The sequence below is a fragment of the Xiphophorus maculatus genome, chromosome 4 (assembly GCF_002775205.1).
Source record: "Xiphophorus maculatus strain JP 163 A chromosome 4, X_maculatus-5.0-male, whole genome shotgun sequence".
Classification (NCBI taxonomy): domain Eukaryota; kingdom Metazoa; phylum Chordata; class Actinopteri; order Cyprinodontiformes; family Poeciliidae; genus Xiphophorus; species Xiphophorus maculatus.
The window spans coordinates 6,634,224-6,648,596 of record NC_036446.1 but is presented as its reverse complement, the minus strand read 5'-3'; the positions used below and the strand labels follow the sequence as shown (position 1 = coordinate 6,648,596).

Genomic DNA, 14,373 nt, shown 5'->3' with positions numbered 1-14,373 from the left:
TAAAGAAAATAACTTTGCTGTACTGTTTTAGCCTTCCTGCTATCTGCTGAAACTCTGATTCTATCTCAACCTGAATAAACTGCAGACATGTATAAACAAAGATATCAGACATTCGAGTTTCTGACTAATCCATCGGTCAGCAATCCTTGCTGATCAAGCTAAAATGCTATTATTTTAGTTAGCAGCTAAATTGTTAGTTCACTTCTGTTATAATGGATAGTTTTATGGTAAAGCACTGTGTAGGGGATATAAGAATCAAGATCCGACAGCTAGTGTCCATTTCTCTTTATCTTTGAAATAATTACTGCCATATTTGATTAGATATAACAGGATATGATTATTATTGGTTGAGGTTTCTTGCAATAAGCTGCCGGATCATAGTGACAAGTGTACCAGAAATGCATAATTACTCGGTTTTCTTGGGCTGTGAAGATTTTTCTTATCTGACCGACTGGATTTAATCAAACGTGAGTAAAATATGTTTATTTTATGCAGATCAAAACAAATGCGGAAAATGTTTGATTTTCCCTGCGCTTGAATAAGAAGTAAAACATTCTAGACACCCGTAATTATGCTGTGGCAGAAAAGTGATTTTTATTTTCCCCTCTGAACTGATGGAGAGGGAAACAGATTTAACACACAGTTGCTGCTAAGAACACATCCACTGTACCGACCTCCTCTGTTATTGCTTAATCCGTGTATAGTTGAGATGATCAGTGCAGAAACATACCTGCCAGGACTACTTTGTCACTAAGCGGCTTATAGAATATCCCCCAGTGAACTTTCTGACATTTAACTCTTGGAAATTTTTCAACATGTGTCTTTAGCTAAGAGTCATTACAAAGTCTGTAATTTGGAATGACTTTCTCAGTTACAACTTTATTGACATGGTTTAGTTGGGTGGCCTCCATATGCAGGCTGGTGGTTGGCTGTTTGGGAGTGTGTTTTTTATTTCGCAACTTTGGATATAGGCTCGAAGGAAATCTGGCTTTGTGGAGGAGCTGCTTGGTGGGCACAACGCTCGGCCCTCTTTCTGTCCTCCCTTCTCTGCCTCATCCAACAGATGACTGAGGAGCTTGTTTGTAATGAAACCAAATCCCTTCCTGTTATGCATGAGTCATTGGGTGTAGTGCCAGTCATTTTTATTGTCTCACACTTGTTTTGTCATTTTCTTATTTTGTGCAGTGGTTTTAACCCTTAGAATGTTTTTACATGCTTTCAAACTGAATAAAATTTTTGGCATTTTAAATTTTTCCATGTTTGGTCTTGATTGGAACTGAGAGAACATTCTTTTCTCTATAAGACGTCCAAACTGCTGCTAGCCCTCATTAAAACCAGTGGCTAAGACCACAAAAGGTACAGCTATGACTTTGAAATGGCATATTGTTCCTCTCAAATGAAACTAACATTTCAAGAAAACAAATGTCCCCCTAAGGCACCATTGTCATGGACCTACTCCATTCCCCAAAGCTTTGACTTGTATTTCTGGGTCTCAGGACGTCCACTTAATTGCTATCCATTGCACAAAAAACTCAGCAAAAGAGCAGGACTGCAATTAGCTGTGGCTCACTGCAAGCTTGGCATAAATCTGCCATAATGTTTCTCTTATGAAAGTTGAGCAGTTGTGGTCTTCTGTCTTCCACGTATAAAATGTAGTCCTGTCACTGGGATATTGTATAATTAGGCAGACCAGCAGTAGCGGAGAGCGTGATTTGAGGCTATAAGCTGAGGCATTGTGGCTTTGTGCTGAGGCATACAGAGGTTCACTATTATTTATGCATTTCTCCCTTTATTTTCTGGCTCGTCTCAGTGGATGTCACCAGTTTCCGTCTTGAGCCAGAGCTGTCCCTCTCTGACGCTTGTCCTAATCTTACTTTTCTTTCTTTGTCTCACACAGCTGATTATCCTCGAAGACTACGCTGACCCTTTCGATGCAGAGCAGGCCGGTGGTGCTCAGACCACAACTGAAAAAGTTGCAACTGAAAACGATGGTTACATGGAGCCATATGAGGCTCAGAAGATGATGGCAGGTGAAGATCGACTTTGATCATTTCCATTTCAAGCTCTGTGGTCTCTCAGCTCTGTGTCACTTAAGTACAGTTTTTTTATGCTGTGCCTTCATATTGTGCCATGTAGTGAAAAAGATGTGTCCCCCTTCAAATGTCTTCTTTTTTTGATTTTTTGTCACATTTGCATTTCAGATCATCAAACAATTTAAAAAACAATCTATTCAAACCACCTTATGTAAAATATTTAGAAAGATCACTTGCAGTGGGTGGTTTTTGAGTATTAAAAAGTGGCACACCATTTCAAACTTTATTCAAGCCACTCAAAAGCCTTAATTTTTGCTTTAAATGTTGTTCTGGCTTATTTTGTGATCACGTTTGAGTCCAAGATGCACTCTTGGAGTAATATTGGTGGACTGACCTCTCTTTGAAGGTTCACTACTGTTCCATGTTTTGTCCATTTGTGGGTAGTGGTTCTCACTGTGATTTGCTAGAGTCTCAAAATTTTTGGTGGCATTGAAAGAGATTCCAGACTGATAAATATCAGAGAGTTATACTTTTTTGCAGCACTATTTGTGTAAAACTGATTATTATTCACTGTGAATTGGTTATGTGAATTAATGCAAAAGCTCAGATGGCTCCATGTCATTTTACATGACAGGTGTAGCAGTGCAGGAAGGAGTTGTGTGTCACAAGCCATGTTGGAACATTTTCAAAGGCAGGAACTTTAAGAGTTTAACTTATGCATCCTGTTTTAATCTGATCAGAGGAATGTGTGCACTTGCTGAGATTTCCAGGAAGTCTCTCTTTCTTCGATAACAATAGCTTTATACTAACATAAGAATTTAGCTAAACCACATTCCCCACTGTGGATGAGTGTGACACTGACAAAGAACAAGAAAATGCAGAAAGAGAAGAAAAATGTGCAGCAAATCAAAAATGGACCTGATGTTTTCCTCTCATAAGCAATAAGCAGTCAGGAATGTTACAAAAGATCCTGGCATGAATGTCAGACGTTAGGTTGGTCGCAATTTACCACAAGATATCAAATATATCAAAGTTTGTGTGTTTACTGACATAGTCATAACATATAACAGTAACCTTTTACCATAGCACTGATCTTGCTGCAAACAGAAACCTTTTGGCGATCCTCAGCAATTTTCTTTTTAATGGGCCTACAGACAATCTAATGTTTTCATCTGTCTCAGTGGTTTGACCTCTGGCCGAATCACTGCCTCAGCACAAGTACAAAAACAGGATTTATTGCTGCTCTTAGAATGAGGAAGCTGTAAAGAAGTAGTCTGAACAAGGCTTTTGTGGTATCCATCAACTCTTAAGCTCACTCCAAGGTTTTTGTAGCTTTATAAATTGGACTTGGAATGTTTTGATGAGTTGAGAAAACTTCTTATCTGGCAGTTGCTCACTGTTTGATCTGATTAAGTCATCAGTTGAAGACTACAGTCTCTTCTGTCTTAAAAAACCTCAAGTAGACTTATTTTCTTTCGCTAAGTGCATGTTTTTAGTAGGACGTTGTTTTCTGTAAAGCTGGTATTGTATTGTTCAGTCTAAAAAAGAGCTTCTATGAACAAATAAGTAAAGGCTAAATGAAATTGGAAATTAATGGTATAGTTGGAAATATGAGGGCAGTTTATCATCGTCACCTACAAAGAAATTATCCAGTGAATAACAAACTCACAGGTGTGCAATTGATGACCATTAGCTAGACTTTTATCCATCTGAATTATAGCTCTAGTAATTCCTGTACTACACTGCTTAATAGAAAACTTTAATATATGCTCTTTTAGTGCTACCTTCCTGGCTTTTATGAAGTGGACATAAACACTCACAGCAAAAGTTCTCCACAAAACTCTCCCACCAATGCCGTTTCCCCTGTTTAGCCCCGCTGATAAATTTATGGGTTAAATGTCTTGCCTGAGGGTTTCTGACCAATATAATGAGGGTCAGTCACTTTCACTTTCTCCATTGTGCAAGGTCGGGTGCCTCTAGCAATGCATCAGCATACTGACTATGGGCATATAAGGTAATTGCTGCATCTCACTGACAATGTACCAGTCCAGCCAAGAAGAGAGAATAACTGAACTGTAGTTCGAAGGAGGACCTTGCATTTCTAACTGTGAAATTCTATTACTTTTGTTCTGATTCATTTCATTTCTCGTCATCTCAACTGCAGTAGTATTTTGATTTACTTACAACAACCTATAAATTTACCAATAACTACATTTTCTTCCATGCTTGCAGCCTTACTCTTTTCTCAGTTCTGTCATGCACAGATGGGTTCAGATGGAACCAAACCGACAGCATGTCAGCCCAACAGAAATGTCTTTATTTACAGCTGCAAAAGCAAGTTTTGAATAATTTAGCTACTGACACATTGATTTACGCCACCTATTAGACATAAACATGCATTTTGGCTCATAAAACAGACTCCTAATTTTCTCAAATCCTAAAACTCAGAGGTATGCTACCTATAAAAACATGTTCCCAGTTAATCATAGACAGGACTTGAATAAGGCTGATTTCACAGACTGCCATTAGGTTTCATATTTAGGTGCGACAAAATCAAATGCATTGCTTAGAGGCACATACATGCATATATCTAGGATATATTCACAATATGGTTGAAGATCTATATGTTGGTTTCGGTGTATGTTCACCAACACTGACTGTTAAGTGAGTTATTCTTTGTGCTATGTTCATATTTTCTATTTTATGACTTCCGGATATCCAACCCCATGTTTTAATGTTCCACACATTCAAGAAGAGGCTGCAGATATAACAGGTCCAGATGGGAAGCCAAGACATCCCTCTCCACAATGACTCTGCTGCTCATTTTGAGAGATGCCAAAACATTCACAGCCAAGAGGGGCCATATACTCCCACTAATGAATTTTTTATCCTCTCTTAGTGGGAAAAGCTAGAAAAAAACCCAAGCACTTCAAATAATTGAACCACTTCTCTGTTTCTCACCTCTTTCAATGCAGAGGAGCAGTGACTCTACTCCATCCTTTTCCTCCCAGTATTGCCATTTAGCTGCTGTTCAAAGAATGCTTAAAAGAGACACAATTTTCAAAGATCACCTCTGCTGAAGCCCTAGTATTTAGCTTTTTAAAATGGCATTAGCCGAGGTTTTAAAAAGTTATAGTTTCAAACCCACTGTAATGTTCTATTCTGTAACTAGTTTCTTATAAACTGGTAATCTGGAATGGAAGAAACCTGTAACACGTTCCCCTCCATTACCAGATAGACAAATCTTTTGCCTCCTTTCATTAAAAAAAATCAGGACAATTTTCTGTTTGCTATGTACAGTCATGCTTTGGGAATAGGATGCCAACCCCTTGTCTTTAATAGCTTTTATTAAAGCTAAGTTTGGCAAAGAACGTGCAGCATGTCTGTCTGCACCCTGGCTACCTTAGCAGATAGCCTGACTAATAAACCAGCTAACATTAAAAAAGTATATTTTTAAATTCTGATCAAGAAACAAGTTTTCTTGAAAACTTATACTATATTTGGCATCCTCTTATTCTATAAAGTCTCAAAATAAAAATAATACTAAATAGCTGTTTATTTTAACATTATCATAACTAATGATAAATGTAAAAATATTTTTGCAACTTTAGGATGAATATCTGGTTTTCATTTTTACATAAAAATTACTCTGATTTTTTTATTTTGCTAGGATCATGAAGTATTTTATTTTTAGTTAATACTGTTAAAATCTGCCCATCCTTAATTGATGTTTATTTCTAGGTAGATGTATATTGAGTTATATTCTGTCTGTAAACTTTTCATGTATTACAGAATTACTATATTGTGGTATCTGCAATGACCATATGTCCTTGATCCTATAGAAAGAATATATCATATAGATATACAGTATCAAGACATGATTCCTTCCCCTAACAGTGTCTCCCACATACTTTGGCACACAGTTTGTGTGGCTCACAGAATACGAACCGTATACACCTGAGTATGTGGAAGCCTTAATTCTGTATTTCATCCTGCTTGCTCCTTTAGCACTCTTGTTTCATCTTAAAAAGTAATGTTTTTTTTTAATCTACCAATAATAAACCTAATGGATGATGTCTTTAAAAGTTTTTCTGTAGAGATTCTGTGAAAACTGAAGGTGTCTCTTTGAGCCTATAAAATAATTTTCTGATTATAGGGGCATTCACACCTTAAACACACAAAGACAAACACTACTACATAGTGGAAGGTGTGGCATGTAAGGCCTGAGGCACGGAGTGCCAAAGCCGTTTACATAACAGAATGAGTATTCCCGCTGTCTGTGTGTTTGTGTTTGTTGGCACAAATTACTGGGAATTTGTTGGTGACTGTGTGTGTATGAAATAGCTGAATTGACCATTGCTGATGCCTGTGTGTTTCTGTGCTGTATTCTCGATGTCTCTTTTGAGGCTACTGATTAATGGGTCTGTTGGAGGGGCATGTCACAACTCCCTTAACCTGAAAAATCCAGCCGCACCTCATCTACACCCCCACATAGGAGCTGGAAGATACACACACACACGCACGCCTACACACGCACACCGGCTGCTGGCCAGTGCTCAACACACCACCTCCAGTTATGTGAAGACATGTGCTCAGCTGCCCTGTCGTAACAATGTTCCCAGCGTGTGTGTTTCCAGAGTGCCTCGAATGTTTGGCATGTCTACACGTGCCAGCTATTACAATGGCTATCTCTTTGTCAATGTGAATGAGTTTGTTTCTTACTTCCTGGTGCATTGGCATGTGTTTTAATGCCTTTTCTGCTTGTGTCTTGTATGGGTTTTGTTTAAATTTGAACATAGGTCAATAATGTAACGTACAACATTCACACGCCAGCCATGTTTAGCCCGCTTTAATTGAACTGTAGTTCATTTGTCCAGAAAGTCTAGTTCATATGTGGAAGTGTAAATGTGCAATCGAACTCTGATGCAGACCAAAAAAGCTAACTCTAGTTTGCCTAAAAAGATAGGTCTTGATTTGGTTGAAGTGAACTCTGGCGCAGTTCAAATGCGTATATGAATGCAAGTGGACTGGAGACAGATCCAAAACCTGGAAGTGAACCATAGCAGGCAGTTCATTCTGGGTCAACAGAGCCAAATTAAATTCATGAGTCTAGCACTACAGTGAGAAATTATTTCTGGTATTTTACCAGAGACAAAAGAGAAATCCTACACCTGCTAAAATCATTTTTGTTTACATTTTGTGAAAAAAAGAAGCTGTGTTGGTCTTCTTCTGAGGTTTTTGTGTTGTTTCCTTCAGAAGTTCTTGGTGCTCCGCCACCACAGGCGAGGAGGTGAACAGTAGTTTGAACCGTGTGACAGTGCAGTGTGAAAGTGAACCGCTCCTGCTGGAAATGTCGCAAATGTTGCAATTGTGGTCCTCAATTGAACTGAGTCTACCAGACTATCAAGTGTGAAAACACGCTTGACTTTGCTTCAATTCAGAAGTTTATATACTACATGTTTCCTTAATGCTTGATAGATTTCCCTTTAAGCAGTATGAATTTTTGTCACATGTTTTTAGTATCCTTCCACAAGCGTCATAACATTGAAGGTTATAAATAAAAAAAAAATACTTTAATTATTCTGACATTTAAGAAATTCTAACAATTTTGACAACAATTTTGGTAATCTTAAATGAACTAAAACAGGAAAATATTAGTCTTGCCTATTGTCAGACAGTGGAAAAATGATTATGTTTTAAACAATGCATGTGAATATCTGGTTTTAGCTGTATCATCTGCTAAAATCAAGACCAATCCCAAGAAGCAGTAGTATCCAATCACAGGATGAGCTTTTGAAGGAAATTCTTGAACTAATTCCTGGGGTATTCTTTTGTTCTTTGTCAGTCGACACAGTTCCGTCACAATTTGTTGTAGCTGTTCAGACTTGTACCAACAAGAAAAAGAGGCTGGACTAGTTCTGAAGCACAGACTACGTCAAGCCATTTCTCAATGAATGCATACTCATCCTCTTACTCCTTGCCGAGCCAAGCAGGTGAGAAGGCAGGTGGTCATGTAAGAGTTTTCCCACGCTGCAATGCAGGCCTGTTGAGCAAACTGCTTGCGTGATAGAAACAAACAAACTCTGGTGCGCGCACTAAGCTATGGCTTAGTGAATGTACCGGAAGTTTTGATTGAAGATGCATATGTATGGAAAGAGATTAATGGAATATGTAAATATTAACAACCAAATATTACATTTGTTACTCAAATTTGTAATTTGGGTTTACCCTCATCAAGTCATTTGCAGCAAGAGTGTTTGGCATTTTGCTCAAAGGGAAAAACCTTGATGTTTTCCATAATGGTTGACTCATGTTAGATGGGTTTTTTGCTTTTTTCCTTTTTTATGAATGTGCTGGGAAATGCCTCCCAGCACTGGCACCACCTGCACCTCACTCCCAGTGATGCGAAGACATGCATTTGGTGCCAACAAAATGAATCATTTGCTGCAAACTTGATTTTCTTTTTTTTTGTCTAGCTTCACGGCTAAATCCCTGTTGAACGTTATCCGTCTTGGCACAGGCCTGAATAGTTGTGAGAACACGCTTGGAGAAAGTGAAAGTAAAGGGAAGGAAATGCAAAAACTGTAAAGAAACGGGCCAAGACTGACAGAAAAGTGAAAAGAGAGAGAGGGCTTGAGGCAGAACCAGTGGGAAGAACTTTGTATTACAGCACGTGTGGGTTAGTTTATGGGAACTCTTTAAGATAAAAAAAAATGGTGGGATGGCATGCCAAATGGTTTCCATCTCCTCCTCACTCACTCACAAGGGAGAAAACTCACCCCAGGCAATGGCAGATACATGTGACAGCACATTTCTTATCCTGTAAGCCTGCTTTTATTGCCCCAAGCTGTGACTTAAGGAATATCCGGAGCATGCATCGGCTATTGCTTTTTTTATGCTACCTTTTGTTCTGATTTTGAAAATTGCATCATTATTGTTTAATTGCAGTAGTGGTTTCTTATAACATTATAACAGCTTAGCAAGTATCTTCTTATCTCTAGAGGTAGTTCTTTAATGGGTCATTCAAGAACTACCTCATCACACATATGCATTTATCATCACCCTGGCTGATTATAGTTAACTATACATAAGAATGGACCACTAGGAAAGGGGCCAGGAACTGGACAAGGAAGGGAATATTAACACCTTAAAATAGCTGCTTAAAGTTATTTGACAGTCAACCCATTGATGTTCTGGTTAGTGGTTTAAATGTTTTAAGGCATTTATTTTACAAAATCATTTTTGTCAAATAGCAAAGTAAAACAAAGCATCTGGAAACGACTTAGCCTTGACTTCAACTATGGCTGACATTTTCTAATGAAGCTTTAGGGCCAACAAGTTATGACAGATTTCAAATGAGTGCAGATTGTGGGTTAAGTTTCCATGCAACAGCCTTGTTCCTAAACAGGAAAAGTGAGTTAAAGAGCTCTCTGGTCACTCTCAGTCTTTGAATAGAACTGTCAAATAATGCACGACAGCATACAAAAGTTCAAAGCAATAATAGGTTGTGAACACAATTTTAGGCAAGTTGTTTTTTTAGGATTGTTTTTGTTTTTGAACAACTACATTTTCCCACTTTGTTTATGTCGGTGAGTCAGAAGGGTAAACACACAATTACAAAGTTGCAAATGAGCATTTTATTGTCTTATAAAAAGAATTGGTGACCAATATGGCAACCTTATTTTTCCATTTATGGAGTATTTTGGTATATCTTGATCTTTTCACAATCAACTCTTCTAGTAGCTTCCACAAAGACCCTAACACTGTTCAGAAAAGCAGTTTTCATTCACCTCAAATCTACTGTTTAAGATGGAACCACAATTTCTCTTTTTGGTTTAGTTCAGTTGAGGACCGGCGCCATTAAACTATCATCTTCAGGTTATTTACTGGCTAAACACACACTGCAGAATTTCCTAGTACCTCACCTTCGCCTTGGTGTAGTCTGTGAATCTCTAGGAACTGCCTAATATTTACATTTACCTCATCATAAGATATTGATCTCCTTACACCACACCTTCCCTTAATGCACAAACACACATCACCTTTCATAAATAAAGCGTACATCCTGGTGTTAAAATCAGGACCATGAAACATGTCACACTGAAAATACCCACTTTCTGAACAATAGTGCTAACTGTTCAAAAGTGGAAGTTTTGTGTTATGTTTTTTGACATGTTTTTGCAGGAGTAACATGGAGCTGGGGATTATATTGACACATCTTTGAGATGAAATTTCAAATTAATCTAGATGTTTTTGGTTGCAAAGTGGACTAGGTCACAGCAGGAGCAGTAAAAGCTGCTGCTGCTGTTACTGCAGCTAGTAAGTCCAGGGTTTAAATCGGGGCCATGACCGGTCTTGTATCTTCCTGCTGTTTATGCGTGGGTTCTCTCTGGGGACTCTGGATTCCTCACTGTCCAAAAATATGCATGTTGGGATAATTGGACACTAAGTTACATTTTAGTGCGTGTGTGTGCATGATTGCTTGACCGGTGTCTCAGTCTTGCCCTGTGATAGACTGGCAATCTTCCAAGGGTGTGAATCCTGCATAGAAACATTGTACAGGTACAAGTAGTGTATTTTGTGTGATGTTCAGTTGTCTGTCTGAGAAAGATGGGGTTCTGCTGAACTTTGTCACTGTATGTGCACTGCAATGCATTTCTTTTATTGAAAAAATGTTGAAAAAAAGTTTTGTGTTCTTCTGTTTCTCTGACAGTGACATACTGCCTTTGAGTGTGTGTTTTGGGGTTCCTGGATTATGGCCAGCACTCTGTGGTGTGGAGGGTCATTTGGCAAAGCTGAAGGGTGGTGGGTGGAGGGTGTGTAAGAGGTGGGTGGAGAGGGGGAGAGCAGGAAGACTGACGACTTATTGATGAAAAGAGAAATCTCTAGCAGAGCCTGATAACCTCCCTCCCCCTCACTTAGTGATAAATGCCATCCAGCGCTGGAGCTCAAGCTCTCACATGGCTTTGCACACTGCGGCAGTGCTGCGCCACTGTCAATATCTTTGACACCTTTCACACGACACAGTTCTGTGACACATGTCCTGCATGATCAGTTTTTAAGATGAATTGTTTATGTTTTATAAAATAGAATAACATAAAGTAGCAGATTGGAAGATGCTATCTAAGTTCCCTATAAGAAACAAATCTGCAGCCTTATAAGACAGAGTAAGATATTTTACATTGAAGCACACCACCAAGGCTTTTCACAGATGGTTTCAGCAATATACATAAAACTAATATTATTAGCATGACTTCCATAAAGGATAAAAATCACACTCAAAACAAATGTTAAGCCAGAACTGTTAAAAAAAATTATATGTATGTATATATATATATATATATATATATATATATATATATATATATATATATATATATATATATATATATATATATATAGTATATAAACATTTTGCATTTAAGATTTAAAAAAGCCTTTGTATGTAAATATATATTTGCATCTTTTGAAAAAATGTAAATAAAAAAGATTCTTTTAAAATGTATTTTTAATATTGTATAAAAATGCTTGAGTGGTTGAATCAAAAATCTGCAGAATATGCCAATTTTTGTAACGTGTGTAAACCATCTTTAACGTATGCAATGCCTAAAATGCCAAAGACAAGACACGTTTCTGAAAAGAAAAACAAAACTGTCTCACCCGCAGTAGATAACTCACTTAATGTTTTCACTTTGAATGATTGGTTCATAGAATAATTGATTTGTAGGTTTCATGGCTTCAGCAGCAGGAGAAAAGCATATTTCTATCATCTCAAAAATATAATGTCTTGAAATCTCAAGTTTTTAAGATTTCAGGGTTTTTTTGTCTGATTTTAAAAAAGCTAAAAGAAAAACCTCAAAAATATTAATCCAACAGTCCAGAGTCCATGGTTTGTAGAGCCAATCAATTTGGTTATGTGAAATTAGGAATATGTTTCTACAGTGACAGTTTTGCTAGGATGCTTTCCCTATAGGAGGTTCTTAAGGACTTTATGAGAAACAGCCATTGCAGAGCCATGCATTAAGAGTCCACGTTGTAATTTTGTATGCAAGCAGCAGGTCAGAGAAGGAGCAGTGTGTGCTGGCAACAGTTCCTACTGGCCTCTGACATCCTGTTGCGCCTGACTGAGCCAAGCCAAGGATGGATAGGTAGACTGATCCAGTACCCATCAGTTACAGCTGAGTAAGTTAGGAGGGGGGTGGAGCAAAGGAATATGGGACTGGGCAGACACAGTGGCGCTGCTTAGAGGTGCTGAAATCATTCATTTTTAAGGTGTGATTGATGACATCATTAATCCATTTCTGGCCTGCTACAGAAGAGGACAGGGGGAAATTCATACCTGCTGCTGGCTACCTGGGGCCTGCAGCACCTGTGTATGTGCTCTATCAATAAATGTACACTCGCAGATTGAGACATGCATTTGCTGTAGACACATGCACTCTTTTTTTGTGAGCTATTTGATGTGTCAGTTCTTCATTTACCCTGTAGATAAAGAACCGTGTGTCTTTGTTGTGAGCAGTTAATTGATGGAGTTTTTTAGTCATATTTACCTGCTAGTATGAAAATATACAGTGATGTGGCAATGTTGCAATTTGTTTTGATATTTGCATCACATTTTCTTTGTTTTCTCTGCCTTTGTTAACTTAGTGACACTCCTGTTATTGCAAAGAAAGAAACTGACATAATGAATTAGTAGCTGACAGAAAAATGGTGCCAAGCTGTGAATCACTGTTGTTTCACAGATTTAGGTTAAGTTGGCAGCAGTATGTTGTTTTTCAGCTATCTAATGAAGCTCAAGGCTCCTCTCACTTTCTGAGGAGACCTAGTGTGTAACCTTCCATTCTTGAGCTGATGTCTTAATGCGCCAAGATCAATGTGATGTACTTTTTAGTCACTGTCCTGTAGTTATATTTTCTTTCACTTTAGGGCTTACCCATGAGAACAAAATGGAAGAAAAGAATACAAATTGAAAAATGCACTTCTCAGGAGAGACAGAAGTAGAACTATATGCTGGCCTTTCATTTTATCCAAATCTGAGTATGAGTTCTCATTTGAAAATATTGAAAAGCATCAAAATCTTGCAGGTATAAAACATTAAAAAAATATCTTTCCATAATTTTTTTCTGATTTCATAATTATTTTCTGACGCAAAAACAGCCTTCTGAGCCTTTTAAAACAGGAAGGCATTACCTGATAAGGAAGTTGATTTAGCAGATGGAATTGCACAATTTTGAAGTCTGTTAAACTGGTATGCGAAGAACAGATTGTTCTCTTGTTGGGAAATACCTTTCTAGTAGAGCCACAAAATATATGAAATCACAGTTGTTATCATCATTTCAGTGTGTGCAATATCACATTTGAAAGGACTGCTTGGATGCAATATGTTATTGGTTATATTATCTTAGATGACCAAGGTGCTGACCTCAGAGTATTGGAGACATTGTGGTGATGAAAATAGGGGAAGAGTAAGACAAATGTGGGTTATTCATAATCAATATTGTCATTGGAATCTTCCACTATAATGGGGAAATTTTGTTTTCCCAATATTGCACAATCCCATTTCTAATACAAGTATGATGTATAATAAAGAACTGTATCTTTATTTTTCTATATTTCTGACCCAAATAATTAAAATGAAGGAGAGAGCATATGACTGTGTATCTTCAGCTTCCTGTTTAGATACTGCATGTGTAGCATTAGCATAAAATGACCTTTTAGAGTCAAATTACATGTTGTGAAACTATCTACAGATGGACCTATATAGTTTGAGCTGCATGACAGACTGTGCTCTAGTAATAACATTTTTACAGCAACATTAGTGGAGTGTAATGAAATCCTCATGTAAAACAAAGACTGAATATGTGGCGAAAACTTGGAAACAATGCTCCCTAATGTACAGTATTCTGGTGACACAGGTGGGTTAATGGGAGTGATGATCCCTGAGTGCATGTGAGCAAGAATGCAAGTCAGAACCGGAGCAGAAATTATGTTTACCTGATAGGTGCCATAAATTAGGTTTTGTGAATTGCAATTTTTAAATTATTTTAAACTGACTGTTCTTAAAGTTGGTTGTAGTCAACAAAAACTCAACACAAGTGATAGAAAAGTTTCAAAAAAATCTGTCATTTAATACACAATAAAAAAAAAATAATTTGTCAAACTGAATTTGTGGCATGTTGAATATTTTTTTTTTTTGATTTACTGTTCTAGTGTTTGCAGACAAAACTGCTCATTTTTCTGTCTCAGTGGAGACGGGCCTATTTCAGTGTGAGTAATGCAGCTGGATAGACTTGTTGACAAAGGGCTTCAAGTCAGAGAGAAAAGCCAGGGCACTGTGATG

At 37.7% G+C, this 14,373-nt stretch overlaps 1 protein-coding gene across 4 annotated transcripts in view; it reads left to right on the top strand.

The window, feature by feature from the left end:
- Positions 1-14,373, top strand: part of shf (Src homology 2 domain containing F) — a 103,109-nt gene that overhangs the window by 15,864 nt on the left and 72,872 nt on the right. For all 4 annotated transcript variants that reach the window (XM_005805541.2, XM_005805540.2, XM_023332265.1 and 1 more), the window contains exon 2: positions 1,898-2,030. In XM_005805541.2, the coding sequence (XP_005805598.1) occupies positions 1,898-2,030 (133 nt within the window). The remainder of the gene's footprint in view (positions 1-1,897; positions 2,031-14,373) is intronic.